Source organism: Triplophysa dalaica, chromosome 22, assembly GCF_015846415.1.
Source record: "Triplophysa dalaica isolate WHDGS20190420 chromosome 22, ASM1584641v1, whole genome shotgun sequence".
Classification (NCBI taxonomy): Eukaryota; Metazoa; Chordata; class Actinopteri; order Cypriniformes; family Nemacheilidae; genus Triplophysa; species Triplophysa dalaica.
The window spans coordinates 3504994-3519399 of NC_079563.1; the positions used below are offsets into that span (position 1 = coordinate 3504994).

The 14406-nt window shown below is 38.8% G+C and overlaps 1 protein-coding gene across 2 annotated transcripts; it reads right to left on the reverse strand.

Moving 5' to 3' along the window:
• Window positions 1-694: 694 nt before the first annotated feature.
• Window positions 695-12026, reverse strand: ankrd55 (ankyrin repeat domain 55). Of its 2 annotated transcripts, none has more exons than XM_056736858.1 (11): window positions 11748-12026; window positions 10627-10743; window positions 10406-10536; window positions 10219-10328; window positions 8706-8766; window positions 8327-8455; window positions 7456-7640; window positions 6616-6783; window positions 4760-5418; window positions 4532-4621; window positions 695-1130 (listed from the first exon to the last, which is right to left on the reverse strand). In XM_056736858.1, the coding sequence occupies exons 1-11, from the start codon at window positions 11785-11787 to the stop codon at window positions 859-861; spliced, it is 1962 nt and encodes a 653-aa protein (XP_056592836.1). In that variant the 5' UTR covers window positions 11788-12026; the 3' UTR covers window positions 695-858. The 2 variants fall into 2 exon arrangements, with proteins under 2 accessions (XP_056592836.1, XP_056592835.1); XM_056736857.1 differs by having other exon boundaries at window positions 10627-10746.
• Between the last annotated feature and the right edge of the window lie 2380 nt (window positions 12027-14406).

A 14406-nucleotide genomic window follows, 5' to 3' on the forward strand; every position in this document is an offset into this window, starting at 1 on the left:
TGTTGAATGAGATCAGCATAACATGCCGTCTTTTGTAATGCAGGTGAGACTGAAAGAAAAAGACCAGTTCCCATGAAATTCTGAGCCATGTTATCTACAATCATATACTCTGTGTGTGTGAACAGTTATCGCTTTTGTGGTCATTTTTATTTCCTCTTTACTTGTATTTACAGAAGTAGTATCTAAAACAGCTGATACCGAAAAAAGGGAGACCTCCATTGAGTCCAATGAAGAAACAATCTGTTTCAACTGATTTTTATATATGTGGGATAAAAATAAATATCTGCATGTAAAAAAAGTGTCTGTGTGTATCAACTGCTGTAGCCTACAGCGCTAGACTATTGTGTGTGGACATCTAAAAGCGGTTTGTGTGATCTTGCTATGGGCAGGGACTTAATGTTTTATTGTTGCATTACATGATTACATGATTACATGATTACATGACATTAAGGAAGGTTTCAGCGGAATAAATAATTACTTTCATGTGCCTCAATGTAATGGATATTTGTCCACATCCTGGAAGTGAGGATCTTTGAAAGCTATTACAGTCAATGATTATCATGGTTTATCATACAGAGACTCTTGAAGACTCTAGATTTCTTGAACATTTCTTTTATTACGAGTTATCATTTACAATGAATCTTAAACCCTATGTTTAAGAACTACTGTCAATCTGAGAACCGTATGCGTGACACAGAAATATCAAGCTGTATGAAAAAATAGCTTTCTGTACAGACTTGGTTTTATCAAATGAATACTTTCGCATCGTCATGCTCTCTTCCTCCCCACCACCACCAAAGATCCACAAAAACCTGAACAGTGTTAAAATGTAGAAAAAAATCAGTGGGCAGTTGTCCATCAGGATGTGCTGTCAGCATTGCTCTCATGCCTCTGAGATGTGAGAGGAGATGGACTGCGTTTTCTCTGGGGAGGTATGGCAGGCAGAACCTGAATGTTCCGTAAAGGTTCTAGACTCAGAGGAGTCGGAACGGATCCGAGTGACTGGCTGTGGGGAATGCCGGCCCTGTTCATTTTGGATGTGAACGGTGGGGGGAGTCCAGCCAGACTCTTTCCCAGCGATGATTTGGACTTCTTTACTCCCTGCGAGACCTGGTCTGGTGGCAAGGAAACTGCAAATGACATTAAAGGGTTTTTATTGTTGTAAGTTGTAGTCTTTCATCACACAAATCATATAATACAACTAAACAGTGTAGTTTTACACTGGAGTATAACAAGACAAAATTTAGAATATTCAAGATGAAGAAGTTACTTAAATCTCCAGTTTTCACATGTATTTCACAAGAGAAGTAAAGTTTATGCTCTCTTAGACATTACCATGGTGTGGATCTTTCTCTATGATCAATTATTATGTTTTTCTAATATTCAAAATGGTTGTTTTGTCCTTTACTTTCTATAATTGTCAATATAAATCAACAGTGCTTATTTGTAGCATCATAAACAGATACAATACAATAACATATAAGAGAATTAAAGGTATAGTGAAAAATAATCAGCCCCATTTCAGTTGGATCCTATGCCGACTTAATTGGCTACAGTTGATTCACTAATTCTCTCCTCTCAAATTATTATTATACCGTTGAGGCTGCACTTGTGAAGATTCCAGTGATATATTAGTAGCTGCTGACTCTGTATTTCAATCTATACTTATCCTTTTATTTAGACTCTAGGATTTGAAACTATTTCACATTGCATACTATGAGACAGATTGGAGGCTATGGGAATTATTGGTACAGCTTTAACTGTGTCTGAGTTTATTTTGCAGATCATTCTCCATTTGTACAGTTTAAATCAAGCACTACATACAGTACTGTGTGTAACAGTCTAAAGGGCGATTCACATTTCGCTGATAAAATCGTGCCTTAAACACAAGCTGCTCCACTATCTCTTGTCAAATTAAATATTGCAAAACAGAAATATAAACAGAAATATAAAAAGAAACAGAAATATAAACAGAAATATTACTTATAGCACCAAAATCAAGTAAACAGAATATCTCCGATTACAGCCTGTAAAATTAAAAGCTGCACTGTTACTCCAACAAATACAGTTAAAGACCTAGGCGTTATATTAGACGGCAACCTGTCATTTAAAAATCACATCTCAAATATCACAAAAACAGCCTTCTTCCACCTTAGAAATGTTGCCAAATTACGAAATAGTTTGTGTGTTGCAGAAGCAGAAAAGCATATTCATGCATTTGTGACCTCACGGCTTGACTATTGTAATGCTCTACTTAGTGTTTGTCCTGTATCATCAATAAACAAACAACAGTTAGTTCAGAATGCTGCTGCCAGAGTTCTTATTAGGTCAAGAAAATACGATCACATAACCACAGTTTTATCATCGCTTCACTGGCTACCCATCTAGTATCGTAATGATTTTAAAATTCTTTTAATTACTTACAAAGCCCTGAACGGTTTAGCACCTACTTACTTAACTGAGCTTTTATCACGTTACGACCCATCACGCTCTCTAAGATCTCAAAACTTAGGACTTTTGACAACACCTAGAATAACAAAATCCACTAAAGGGGGACGAGTTTTCTCATACGTAGCACCTAAACTCTGGAATAGCCTTCCTGATACTATTCGAGGGTCAGACACACTCTCCAGATTTAAATCTAGATTAAAGACACATCTTTTCAGCCAAGCTTTCACTTAATGCATAGTTAATGAACAGCAGCTATGCTAATTATTCTCTTTATTCTCTTTCCGCCTCTGCCTTGGGATGCCCATCCCGAGGTAGGAAGAAGTTCCACCATCTCCAGACGACCGACAGATGCCCATCCCCAATTTGAGATTACGCCAGATACAGCTGCAGACTGACTGACCATCCCAACTCCATCTAAGGCAATTCCACCACCAGCCAAGAGAAATATGACCATCGGACCATCCCAGCTCAGACCACTACATCCCCAACCAAGAGCAAAGACGGACTATTTGTCTTATTAATTCTGAAGTTACAATATTTGGTATTAAATGCTAAACTAAAATCACATGTCACCAGTCTGAGTGCAGCTATGACACGTCAGAGGGGATCTGGCCCTCCCGGTTGAACCTGGTTTCTCCCGAGGTTTTTTTCTCCATTAATCAATCATTGGAGTTTGGGTTCCTCGCCACAGCAGGGCAGTGTTGGCCTGCTCACCGGGAGACTGCATTCATTCATTTATTTATTTATTTATTTAGAAATTAGATATTATTCATTAGAATGATCTTGCTCGTTGTATAAATACCATGCACTGTGCTGTGATTTAACTTTTCTGTTTTTCCTGTTTGCCCCTGTAAAGCTGCTTTGAAACAATACACATTGTGAAAAGCGCTATATAAATAAACTTGAATTGAAATGACCCCCGGTGTGTACGCGCTGTATGCTCAATGCAGCACCAATCGCGAAAAGACTCAAAATGTGAATCGCCCATAGACATGTTTTATCACCTTAAAAATGTTAAAGCCACTGAGCTTTATGCATGCACAGGGATTCTGACAAAAGCTGGTGGTCCACACAAAGATCTGGTCTCATCATCATCAAGTCTAAATCCAGAAGAACCGTAGGAAATAAATCTGGTTTGAAGACACCTACTTGCGATGCTGCGGTACTGTGAAAAGTTTAAGACAGCCGTGTTAACAGTCTGTAAAGTGGGGATTCTTTAAAAAGAATAATGTCATGAATTAATTTTATGACTTAACTTTTATAGACTAAATCAAATCGATATTTGGTCTGACCCCACTTTGCGTTTAAAGCTACTTGCACTGCTTTACTCTTGCACCAGTTTTTCAAGGTGCTTTGCAAACATCTTGAGACGTAATAGACAGACTCAATGATGGTGAGACCAGATCTACGTGTGGCTGTACGTACAGCTGTCGTTACACTTTCTGTGCGTACAAACATCTCACAGAATTATTACAAATAATCTGTTTTGGGACCTCTCTTGTTTATTATTTTTCACCTTCTGCCAATTGGTAGTAATTTTGAGAAATATGAAATCCAATTTCAATGTTACAATGATGACCCAACATAATATTAATTGGCTTTCTCCTGCCTTTTCACGGGAGAGCACTTCTACTCTTGTGCACACATTAATAACATCACAAACTGCTTATTGCATGCCCTGCTTTACGGTCTTCTTTCCAAACTCCAGTTAGTACAAAATTGTGAAATATCTTCTAAACCTCCATGTTCCTGTACTACAAAATTGCATTGGCTTGCAGTTAAATACTATATTTATTAAAAATTGTACGGCCATTGGGGAGGTTTTGAGCATAGTGTGACTATTTTCAGTGCTCCCATATTTGAATGTACTGCTCTGGTCAGTATGGTGCCATGCCACATATTTATCACTAAAACAGCTCAAAATATGAATGGCTTTCTGTCACAAACACAACATTTCCCTTCAGAAAACAGTTGTTAACCCACTGGAGGAATTTGGTTTATTATAATGATGAATGAACTGAATGTGATCTCTCATTTTTCAGCGAACAATTTCTTTTAAGGTGTCGTAAAGCAAACTTACACCTGTGAGTGCAGTGGTCACGGATGGGAGCAAGACTGTTACGTGTAAGGGTGGATTCTCGAACTCTCATGGGAAAGAGATGATTTTGAGCTGCTCAGAAACAAAACAAAACCCACAGATGTGCAGTATAAATGTGATAGTTATGGTTGAACCAAGTAAGGAGCAATTCTGAGTGCTGTAACAGCTATTTGAGGAATCACTCATATAAATACATTTCCTTTCTCTTACCTTGATCATTTCTTTGAATGTATGGTGTTTGTTTTGAACACAGCACATCCAGAGGACTAGAAGTTTCATGCAACAGTCTGTCAGGTAGGCGTTCAGATGGTCCCGAAACCCACGCTTTGTGACTCAATATGTGATTTGACTCCATCTTCCATGCTGGTCCGAGACCTTTCTGACTCTTACTTTTACCATCAAACAGGTTGTGCTCACTCTTGCTCTTCTGTGACCTGTGAGCTAAATGTCCTACCATGTGACCTGAGGCGTTTCTGTGGGTCAAAGGCTGCGAGTTTACCAGCAAGGATTTGCCTAGAGTGATGGGTGGAAGACTCTGTGTGCGTATGGGTGGGAGACTCTTGAAGTCCTTGCAGGACATGTCCTCAACCAGCTGGACTTTCATAGACTCATTATTGTTTGGTTTTCTAACAACCAAGTTTTTTTCATTCTCATTTCGGGTTAACGGTTCAGCGACACTATCGAACATCGTTATGATGTCATCTACTTCAGACGTCTCCTCACTGAGCTGACAATCTTCACTCAAGTCAATCTGCTGGGAAAGTTCTTTCTTCTTCTTGCAGAAGATCTGGTTCAGCATGCGAAATTTTCCCTCTTTCCGTAAAGAGGGGTCGTTGTTTGGAGCGTGAACCGGCCCACTACATTCGGACCTGTGAAAAGCAAGGGGAAGATTTATTTTACACGTAGACACTAGGAGGACTTGTACTGTACATTAATAACTTACTGAACAGTATATTTAAAGTTTTAAATGTCTAAATGTGATATTTTATGTTAAATATCAAAGATATTGATATTAACAGAATGTGCCACTGCCTTTACAATGAATGGCGAAGAATGCAATATGGCCGCTCAAGCAAGGAAGTCCTGCCTTCCAGTAAAACGAGTCAATGACAGACCATTCTCTGGGGCGGGGCTCTCATGAGCTGCTTGCCAGCCTGTGCCAGGCACAGTATATGAGGCGACATTGAAATAGGTGATTTTTAGCACTTTTTAGGCTTAGCAAATCAAAGTTAGGAAGCAGTTCATGTCATGCTTTATTATTGATCGGAAATATGCTGTTTCATTGTGATTTATATGCCTTCCCCCATAGAAGGAGCTAGGACTGTGGACTTGCTATGACATAGATAGCTGCTCAGAGGGGTTGCAAACATGGCCGCTGAGTGGCACGAGTTCTGTAAACAGACTTTGATGGCTGTAGACCACATTGCAAGATGTAAACACTGGTCCAGAAGGACTTTCAGTTCATTATCTTTTGAGATCCTACATAAATAAATTGGTTATAAATATTCTAGTGGTTGTATTTTGTTCGAACATTTGTGTAGAGGAACAGGAATTACTTCTCAAGAAGACTGTTAATTGCGTCAGTTTATATAAGGCATATTTATGTTAGTCACAGGCATTCCAAACTCATAAGGCCATCTATTTATAAACACAAAACTAGAGAAATTAATGAATATCGGATCCTAAATCTATCTCCAAGTTGAGTCCAGAAAAATCTGCTTATCTTCTGCTATCTCAGTCATACGAGAATATAAAGTCCAATCTACATAGATAGGCTAAGCTCACAATAGAACAACATATTTCAAACAACAATTACACCTGCAATTGATTGAATCATCATTTTTGTTATATATTTAAGAAGCACAAACAACTACATTTCCAGTTTCAATGCTGCCAGTTACCTGCCATCCCTCAACACAAAACCCTGCCTCCAGTCTAGAAGTATTGTGTTTTGACGATTGATAATCACTCATTTAATTGGTAAATGAGACTTTCGTCACTAAAGTGGCATTTTTCCCATTAATAGAACATGTAGAACAATATCTGTAGTCTTTGAGACAACAAACCTGCTTTGAGCAGAGAGGAGTTTGATGCAGGCGGTATGACCACAGTACATGGCGTATGTGAGTGGCGTGTTCTCATTAATGTCTCGAGGACTGGACTCAACCCCCATCTCCAACAAAACCTGTACGCACTCGTCTTTACCCGCCGCGGCGGCCCAGTGAAGAGGGGTCCTGACAGAAACACACAACATCATGCTGTTGAAAATAAACAGGACTGAAGAAGTTGGTGCTATACCTTACAGATGACGTCTTAATAAGAAATTGTATAATACTAAGATTTACATATCAGTCCTAACATCAGTATTGTCATCATACTGTAAGTCACGTTGAAATAATTTTTTTACACATTTTTTATATTAAGAGAAATTTTTGTTTTGCATTAGGAGGCATCAAAGAGCAATATGACATGAAACACTTGTTTTCTTTCAACTCACGATCATTGATTGAATAAAAATTTATATGCTAACCCACACATGACATTTAAAGATGAATCTGTTAACCTGTTTACAAGTGCTTGTACACCAGATCAAATAGCATTAGAATACCTTATAAATCCACACTGTAAAAAATGTTTTAAATACTGTTCCACGTAAAGTGTAGCTTTTTATGTATTTTTTGAATTACGGTCAAAATACGTAAAATTTCAGAAAAGACCGCAATTTTTACAAGAAAAACATGGGAATGTGTCATTTTACAGGGAAAACAAATATTTTACGGTATATTTCTGTTTTTCCAGTTTACAGAAAATGTCTGTGTTTTAGATTATTTTACAGTGCAGACATTTGAAATGAAATGAAACAAATGCATTATGAAATGTAGCACTCAAGGGCCACATTACAGTACCGTTCATCCACGTCCAGAGCCTGCAGGTTTGTCTCAGGAATGCGGGCTAGTTCACAGATGATGTCACTGAAACCTGCTGCTGCAGCAATATGGACGCAGGTCTTCCCATTTTCATCGTCGTAATTGATGACGGAGGAGCCCATATGATGGTCGAGGATGAGGGAACACATGAATCGGCTGCCACTCTGCCAGACAGTAAAACACACATGTACCACTAATAATATGTGAAACAAACTCACATAAAAGATTTAATCCAAGCGGTATTAATCATATATACATTCAACATCTTTCAGAATGAAAGATTTAAGACGAAGGAATTAAAATAACATAATTACCAAAGAATTATCAAAATACTTATTTCAAAACATTTACCAAACATCAAACCAAATTGTAATACAGATCAAGACAAGAGTCCTTTGTATAACAAAACACAAATAATTCCTAATCATATTACCACTTTACACCGTGTCTACACCAACATGATAATCTGTTTGTTCTTAATGGGTTTGTCGCGCGGCATCTAGTGTGGACAATATGTACAATTATAATGGGTTCTAATGAGTTTGTCGTGTCCAGTGTAGACACTGTGTTAGCTATACTGTGAGTCTGTCAAGGTAAATGTTGATGCTGCTGAACCAGGTTATAAACGTAACCAAAGTCTAATCCAGTTTAAAAATTGAACTGTCAAAAAACTTTCTTCTGCAGAACAACACTGGACCTCATCCAACTCTGTTGTGCAACTCACTAAAAAAATCTCAACATTTCTTCTTTAATTTTCCTCAGAAAAAAGATTGTGTGCGCAATGTCTTAAAAGAGCTTTCTTCTTGCCTCCTGCCAGTTATTAGGCTTTCAGACGTTCTGCCTATTTTACCTGCACAGCCCAGTGAAGAGCAGTCTTAAAGTCTTTGTCCACGAGTGTGGGGTCGGCTCCCTTCTGTAGCAGGGCCCTGACATGCTCTGGTCGGTTGTGAAAGGATGCCCAGTGTAGAGCTGTCATTCCCTGAAGAAAAGAAATGACGGGGATTAGACCACTCCCACTAGTCTGCTATATCACACTTGGTGTTAGATGAAAGGAAATGCTTCCTTCACCCCTAAGCAAACATAAATTCAAATACATAACAAAGCTACACAGGATAGTTGACAACTTCACTAAAATGGAGGTAAAGTTTTAAGAGGTATAATGAGATTAAACTGAAATGTTTTAAAATATGTTGCAAATATTTTTCAAAGACGTTTCTGCTGTGTTTTACCTCATTGTCTTGGTGATTGATTTCACACAGTGTTGACTGTTGAAGTAGCACAGCCATTAGTCTGAACAAAAAAACAAAGACAAGACATGTTTTCATTTCAATACTACCAGTGTTTTTTTATCAAAATCATATATTTTAACAACATATCTTCTTTAAGCATTCATGCGTTGAGTTAAATGCACAGTGAGTAACAGGACACTTCTCCGGTCTGCAAAGGATTTGCATCAATTGCTTATTTAAACAAATGAACAAACATTACTCGGTCCAGGTAACACAGAGAAAGAGAGAATATTGTTCATTTACATATACTACAACATCCCAACAGTGCAAATCGGGTTGCAAATCTGCCAAGTCACACTATAAAGTTCGGACTTTGGGAGCGACTTCCATATTGAACACATTTTAAAGCAACACTATAGAACTTTTGCTCACGGGTTCCCCCATGTGGTTGATAAGCGAGATTGTTTGTTACTGGAGTTGTAACGGTACGTTCACTATAACGTACACGAAGAGCCAGGAGTAGCGAGAAATGTATTTAATAATCCAACAAACATGGAAGGAGAGAGGAACAGCAGACCATGAACAAAGGAACAGATTGAGTAATTATTGTCCATGGGTGATGAGGCTGATGACGGGCAGATGTGGGGCTTACAGATGAGACACAGGTGAGGGATCGTGGGAAATGTAGTCCGGGGGAAAACACGGAGAGAAACAGAGGGAACCGTGACAGTCATAAACACTGTCGCTGTATAAGTTTCCCCGTGGGCAGCCCAATGTACGTAAATTTGTTAACTAAGATGATGGAACTGGAGAATGCTATAACATGGTTTGCAAACTCTTCAGCAGGCAGGGGATGGGCGGGGCTTTGTGTACTGACCCGAACACAGAACTTACAAAGTGTGCTTGTAGCCACTATGATGCTGCTAAGGTAGAACCAGAAGTAGAATTCCATTCATTTCACAACCATCAGACCTCCGTTATTCTTCACTGCACAACCAAAACATCCATAATCGTTTAAATAGTCCATGTGGTTCATCCATTACACCTCTGTGCACAAAAATTATCTTCGTCGCTTCCTAAAATGGTTGAATCACATGGACTATTTCAGTCATGTCTCTGCTAACTTTCTAGACATTAATTGTATGTTTAGTTGATGTCTCTCCTGGGGAGTCAGAAAGCTCTCAGACTTCATAAAAAATATTTTCTGAAGATGAATGAAGGTCTTGTGGTTGTGGAACAACTTCAGGGCGAGTAATTCATGACGGGTTTATCATTCTGTGGCATTGTTACCCTTAACAGCTGGATATTTCACTACGAGACATTGTGTATGCTAACAAAGTCACCGCTTTGATGTCAAGTGGACTTGGCACGAAGACTGCTTTGATATGAATGTATTACACACAGTTGCACCCCTGAGAGACACGGTGTGACTTCACAGGCATCAGTAATGCAAATGCAAACAAAAGATCTAATGTGAAATCATTCAAACGCTTCTCTCGATTCCTCCGTTTACCTGAAGTCAGTTTCGGCAGTAGCTGCATGGATGGGCAAGCGTCCGTTTTTGTCGGGAATGTTCTGCCTGGCTCCGTTCCGAAGCAAACACACACAGCCTTCCAGCCAGCCCTGAAGAACACAAACAAGCAGACCAAACCACAGTAAAGAGCATTCAGAGCTGAAACCATCCTGAGAGACTTCTCTACCAGGTATGTTGCGAGCGAGAGAGACGTCCGTCCACAAGCGTCCTGTGTATTGATGGAAGCGCCCATCTTCAGCAGCAGTTTCACCGTATCCACCTGTCTCCCGGACACAGCGTGCATCAGAGGCGTGGAGCCTGTCAGCAACACAGAAACATTCAGAACCACTTCAGAACAATCACGACGGTTATATCTAATATCAGCAGGAGGGAGAGATGAGAGGATACCTTCACCATCGCAGTACTCGAGGATGGAAGGGTCCTCTCGTATCATGGCTGTGAGCGTGTTGACATCACCGTTTGCCGCTGCCTGGTACACCACATTTAGATCGACATCCTCAGCAACTTCTGAGAGGAATACATCATTAAACTGTGTCTGACAGTGTCATGTTACATCCATAACAATATGATAAATAGTCGTTAACGCAATAGATAATAAAGGGATAGTTCATCCAAAAATGAACATTCAGTCATCATTTTTTCACCTTTGCTGTGCTAAACACAAAGGAAGATATTAGGAAGAATGTCAGGAACCAAACAGATCTCACCCCCGTTGACTGCCATAGCTGGGATAATAGATACTATGGGAGTCAATGGGGGATGAGATCTGTTTGGCTACTGACATTCTTCCAAATATCTTCCTTTGTGTTTAGCAGAACAAAGCAATTCCTACAGGTTTGGAACAATCTGAGGAGGAGTGAATGATGAGGGAGTTCCTTTAACGCTAGACTGTTATTTTAACGCTAGAAAGAATAAAAGCAAACAACACTGAAACACATTGACCTCCATTGTATTAACACAAAACCACTGTGCCGTTTCTCAAAATATTCTCTTTTGTGTTCCACAGAGAAGAGTCACATGCAGGTTTTGAACCACACGAGGATGTATAAAAGATGACAGAAGTTTCATTTTTAGTTGAACTATCCCTTAAAAGTGTTAAAGTGGCTGTCGAGGGCTCTGCCCCGGTGACATTTTTTACACATTTGTTCTAATAGGCTAGAAATGTTTCGTATTCTTCCAACTGCAATTGGCTATTGAGATTTAAATATAAATTAAAATGTCCCTCGTGAAATTCTATGACCAAACTTTACTTTCTATAAGCTTTACTGTGACACACATGATCCATTAGCTGAACTCACTTTCTATCACACAACCTCCCTGAATCTGACACTGTCAATCTCATCAGCAATGTAACAGATAACAGACACTGCTCTCTATTCACAGACACACACACAGATGGTAACCCTCAACTGATGGGCATTACCAGAGCCTGATGGTTAGCATCGTCATGGCAACAGAGGCAGCAGCGCTTACCCCTCCTTAGAGGCTCATTGTGCGTAGTGCTTTACCTTTGTTTTGCTCAAATACAGACGAAGTATTGAAATCCATAATAGATCATACGCTGCTCTTAGAGAAATCCATCTCTTGCCCAACACATGATGTTCCTCCTCGTCTCTTCCAGCGCTGGATTCTCCAAACATCAAAGCCACCTCAGAGAGACGGTCACCATACAGCAGACACACACAGATGCCTGGAGTCAGGAGAGACAGAAGATGCGTGTGGAGGACTCACGGAGGAGAGCGTGGGGATGTGTTCCTGTAGGCAGCCGCATGCACTGATCTGTTGGACTGAGCGTGATGATGTGATGGGCAGACGCACTGAGCATGTGCAGAAGCCTGTCGCCAACAGCAGGGTCAAATCTGTATTCTGTTCAATCAAGCGTGAGGAACAGAGCTGCTGTGGATGTCATCCTCCAAAAATGAAAATCCTTTCATTGTTTCTCGTCCACTCTTTCCTTACTTGTATGACTTGGTTTATTCTGCATCATATAAAAGAAGATATTTTGAAGAATGTCCTTTAGTCATGTTTCCATAGTCGATGCTTGTAGATGGGGCACTAATTTCTCAGCTGAAAACGTTTGAGTAGACAATTCCTTTAAATCGTCTGGCTCTTGTTTTCCCCCATTTGCATTTTTTCAAATGGTCTGACATCTGAGATGTTGGAAAAAATGAGTTCTTTTTATTTAGACAGCTGGGGGATTTGTTGTCTGAGATGAAAAATGTAACCTTTGACGTGTGTGCAGGTTTAGTTCTCCTGCCATCAGAAAACATACCAAAACAAAATGGTTTTTAACAATTAAAACATACAATGTAAAAAAAACGTAATTTTACAGTTACAATTACTTTCTCTGTGAATGTTTATAGATTTTCCACAAAAAATGAAAAAATGATATATTTTATATTTATTTTTTTCCAGTTTTTTTCCAATATTTTATTTTTTGCAGTTTATTTTTCAAATACGGTCAAAACTGTAAAGTGACAGAAAAAGACAGAAAATAACAAGAAAAATGGGGAAAACAATTAATTATATATCCTTATATCCTGTAATTATTTTACGGCATATTTCTGTCAATCCAGCTGACAATTGGTTTTCTTCTACAATGTATTTTATGTCTATATTATTTTTCTATTCCCAATATTTGACGTTACAGTAGAAATTTCTAGAAATTTCAAGAATGTACCATGTCTGGTTAAAATAGCAGCAGCATGCAGAGTTTGACACATATTTTCATTCCATTCATATTCATCATACTGTCACCATGGAAACCCTGATGGCCATCACGAGAAACATGCAGTCACTGAATCAGTTTGCAGATATGGGCTCATTGATGCCGAGATAAATATCTCACGAGCTGCCCATCATCATGACACACATGATAAACAGAGCCTGAATGAACGATAAAAAAACCTGAATGAAATTTTTCATTCATAACATCATTCATGTTTCTATAGTAACGGTAGATGGCTCCCACTCGTATAGAAAGGGGTGTGTGTGATTTTAAATAACCCTGGTGAGGACGTATACAACCCCTGATCCTGACGATCTTTCACAGACTCACCAGTCAGAAACGCTTCTTTGTCCATGAGATGAACCGGAGCCATTTCAAACGAATGAGTAAAACGTGACAGAATTCTGAATGGGAAGCAGTAGGCACTTCTGACTGAAAAAAAGTCAATGATGGTGATGTTTTCCTCTGGCCTTACAGATGTATAGGGATGTGTATCATTGGAAGGGTTTATGGTTGTAGTAGAGGGAAGTTCTGCACACTTGCTGAAGATTTGTCATATTTCTGGAACTAGATAAAGGTTGTTGATGTTGTTGGGGGATGATGCAATATCTGCTATTTTACCTATGAACAACCAGGCAGAAAGCAGATCTACATGTAGTAAAGATTTAACAAAATAATACAAGACAACAATAAACCAAGGTAATCCACAGACCGAACAAAGCATAAAAATAAAGACAGACACCAGACTAAGGAAACATCAGGGTTTAAAACACTGGGATAACTAATTAACAAGAAAAACTACAAAGGACTACAAACATGGCACTCAACAGTCCAAAGTAACAGAGGAACACAGAGCAGATCAGATTTTGATCATCCTGAGATAAACTGTGAATATATATTACGCTGGATTGATATTAAGGTGCCTTATGTGTGCAGAGAAAATATTGTTGACAGCATTACAGCAGTGCAGGATGGATCTTTTCAATGCAAAACGGAACCCTTTCATAAATAATCTTTCCTTGAAAAGTGCTGTAGTGCTTTAAAAACTTTGTAGATCAGGTTATTTTTGTTACATACTGCATATCTGCAATATGTTAAGATGTTTCACAGCAAGACATGTTCATCAAGTAAATACTTACATTAATGTCACACAGTATTAAATATAATTGAATTTATTCAATCACAAAGCTGTGTCGGGTCAAGAACAACAAAGCAAGATTAAAGTAACAAATGTTCATTGGTTGGGCATTTTATGACATAAATTTTACAAAATGGTTTGCAAAAGAAATGACGTGCATTAAGAAGGCATAGTGAATCGGACTATCTTGGCAACGCTGTATATTTCTAAATCGTTTTGTTTATTGATTTTATTTACACTATTTTATTTCAAATGAAACTTTGCACGTTATTGTCTCCACACACATTTGGCAACATCGCCA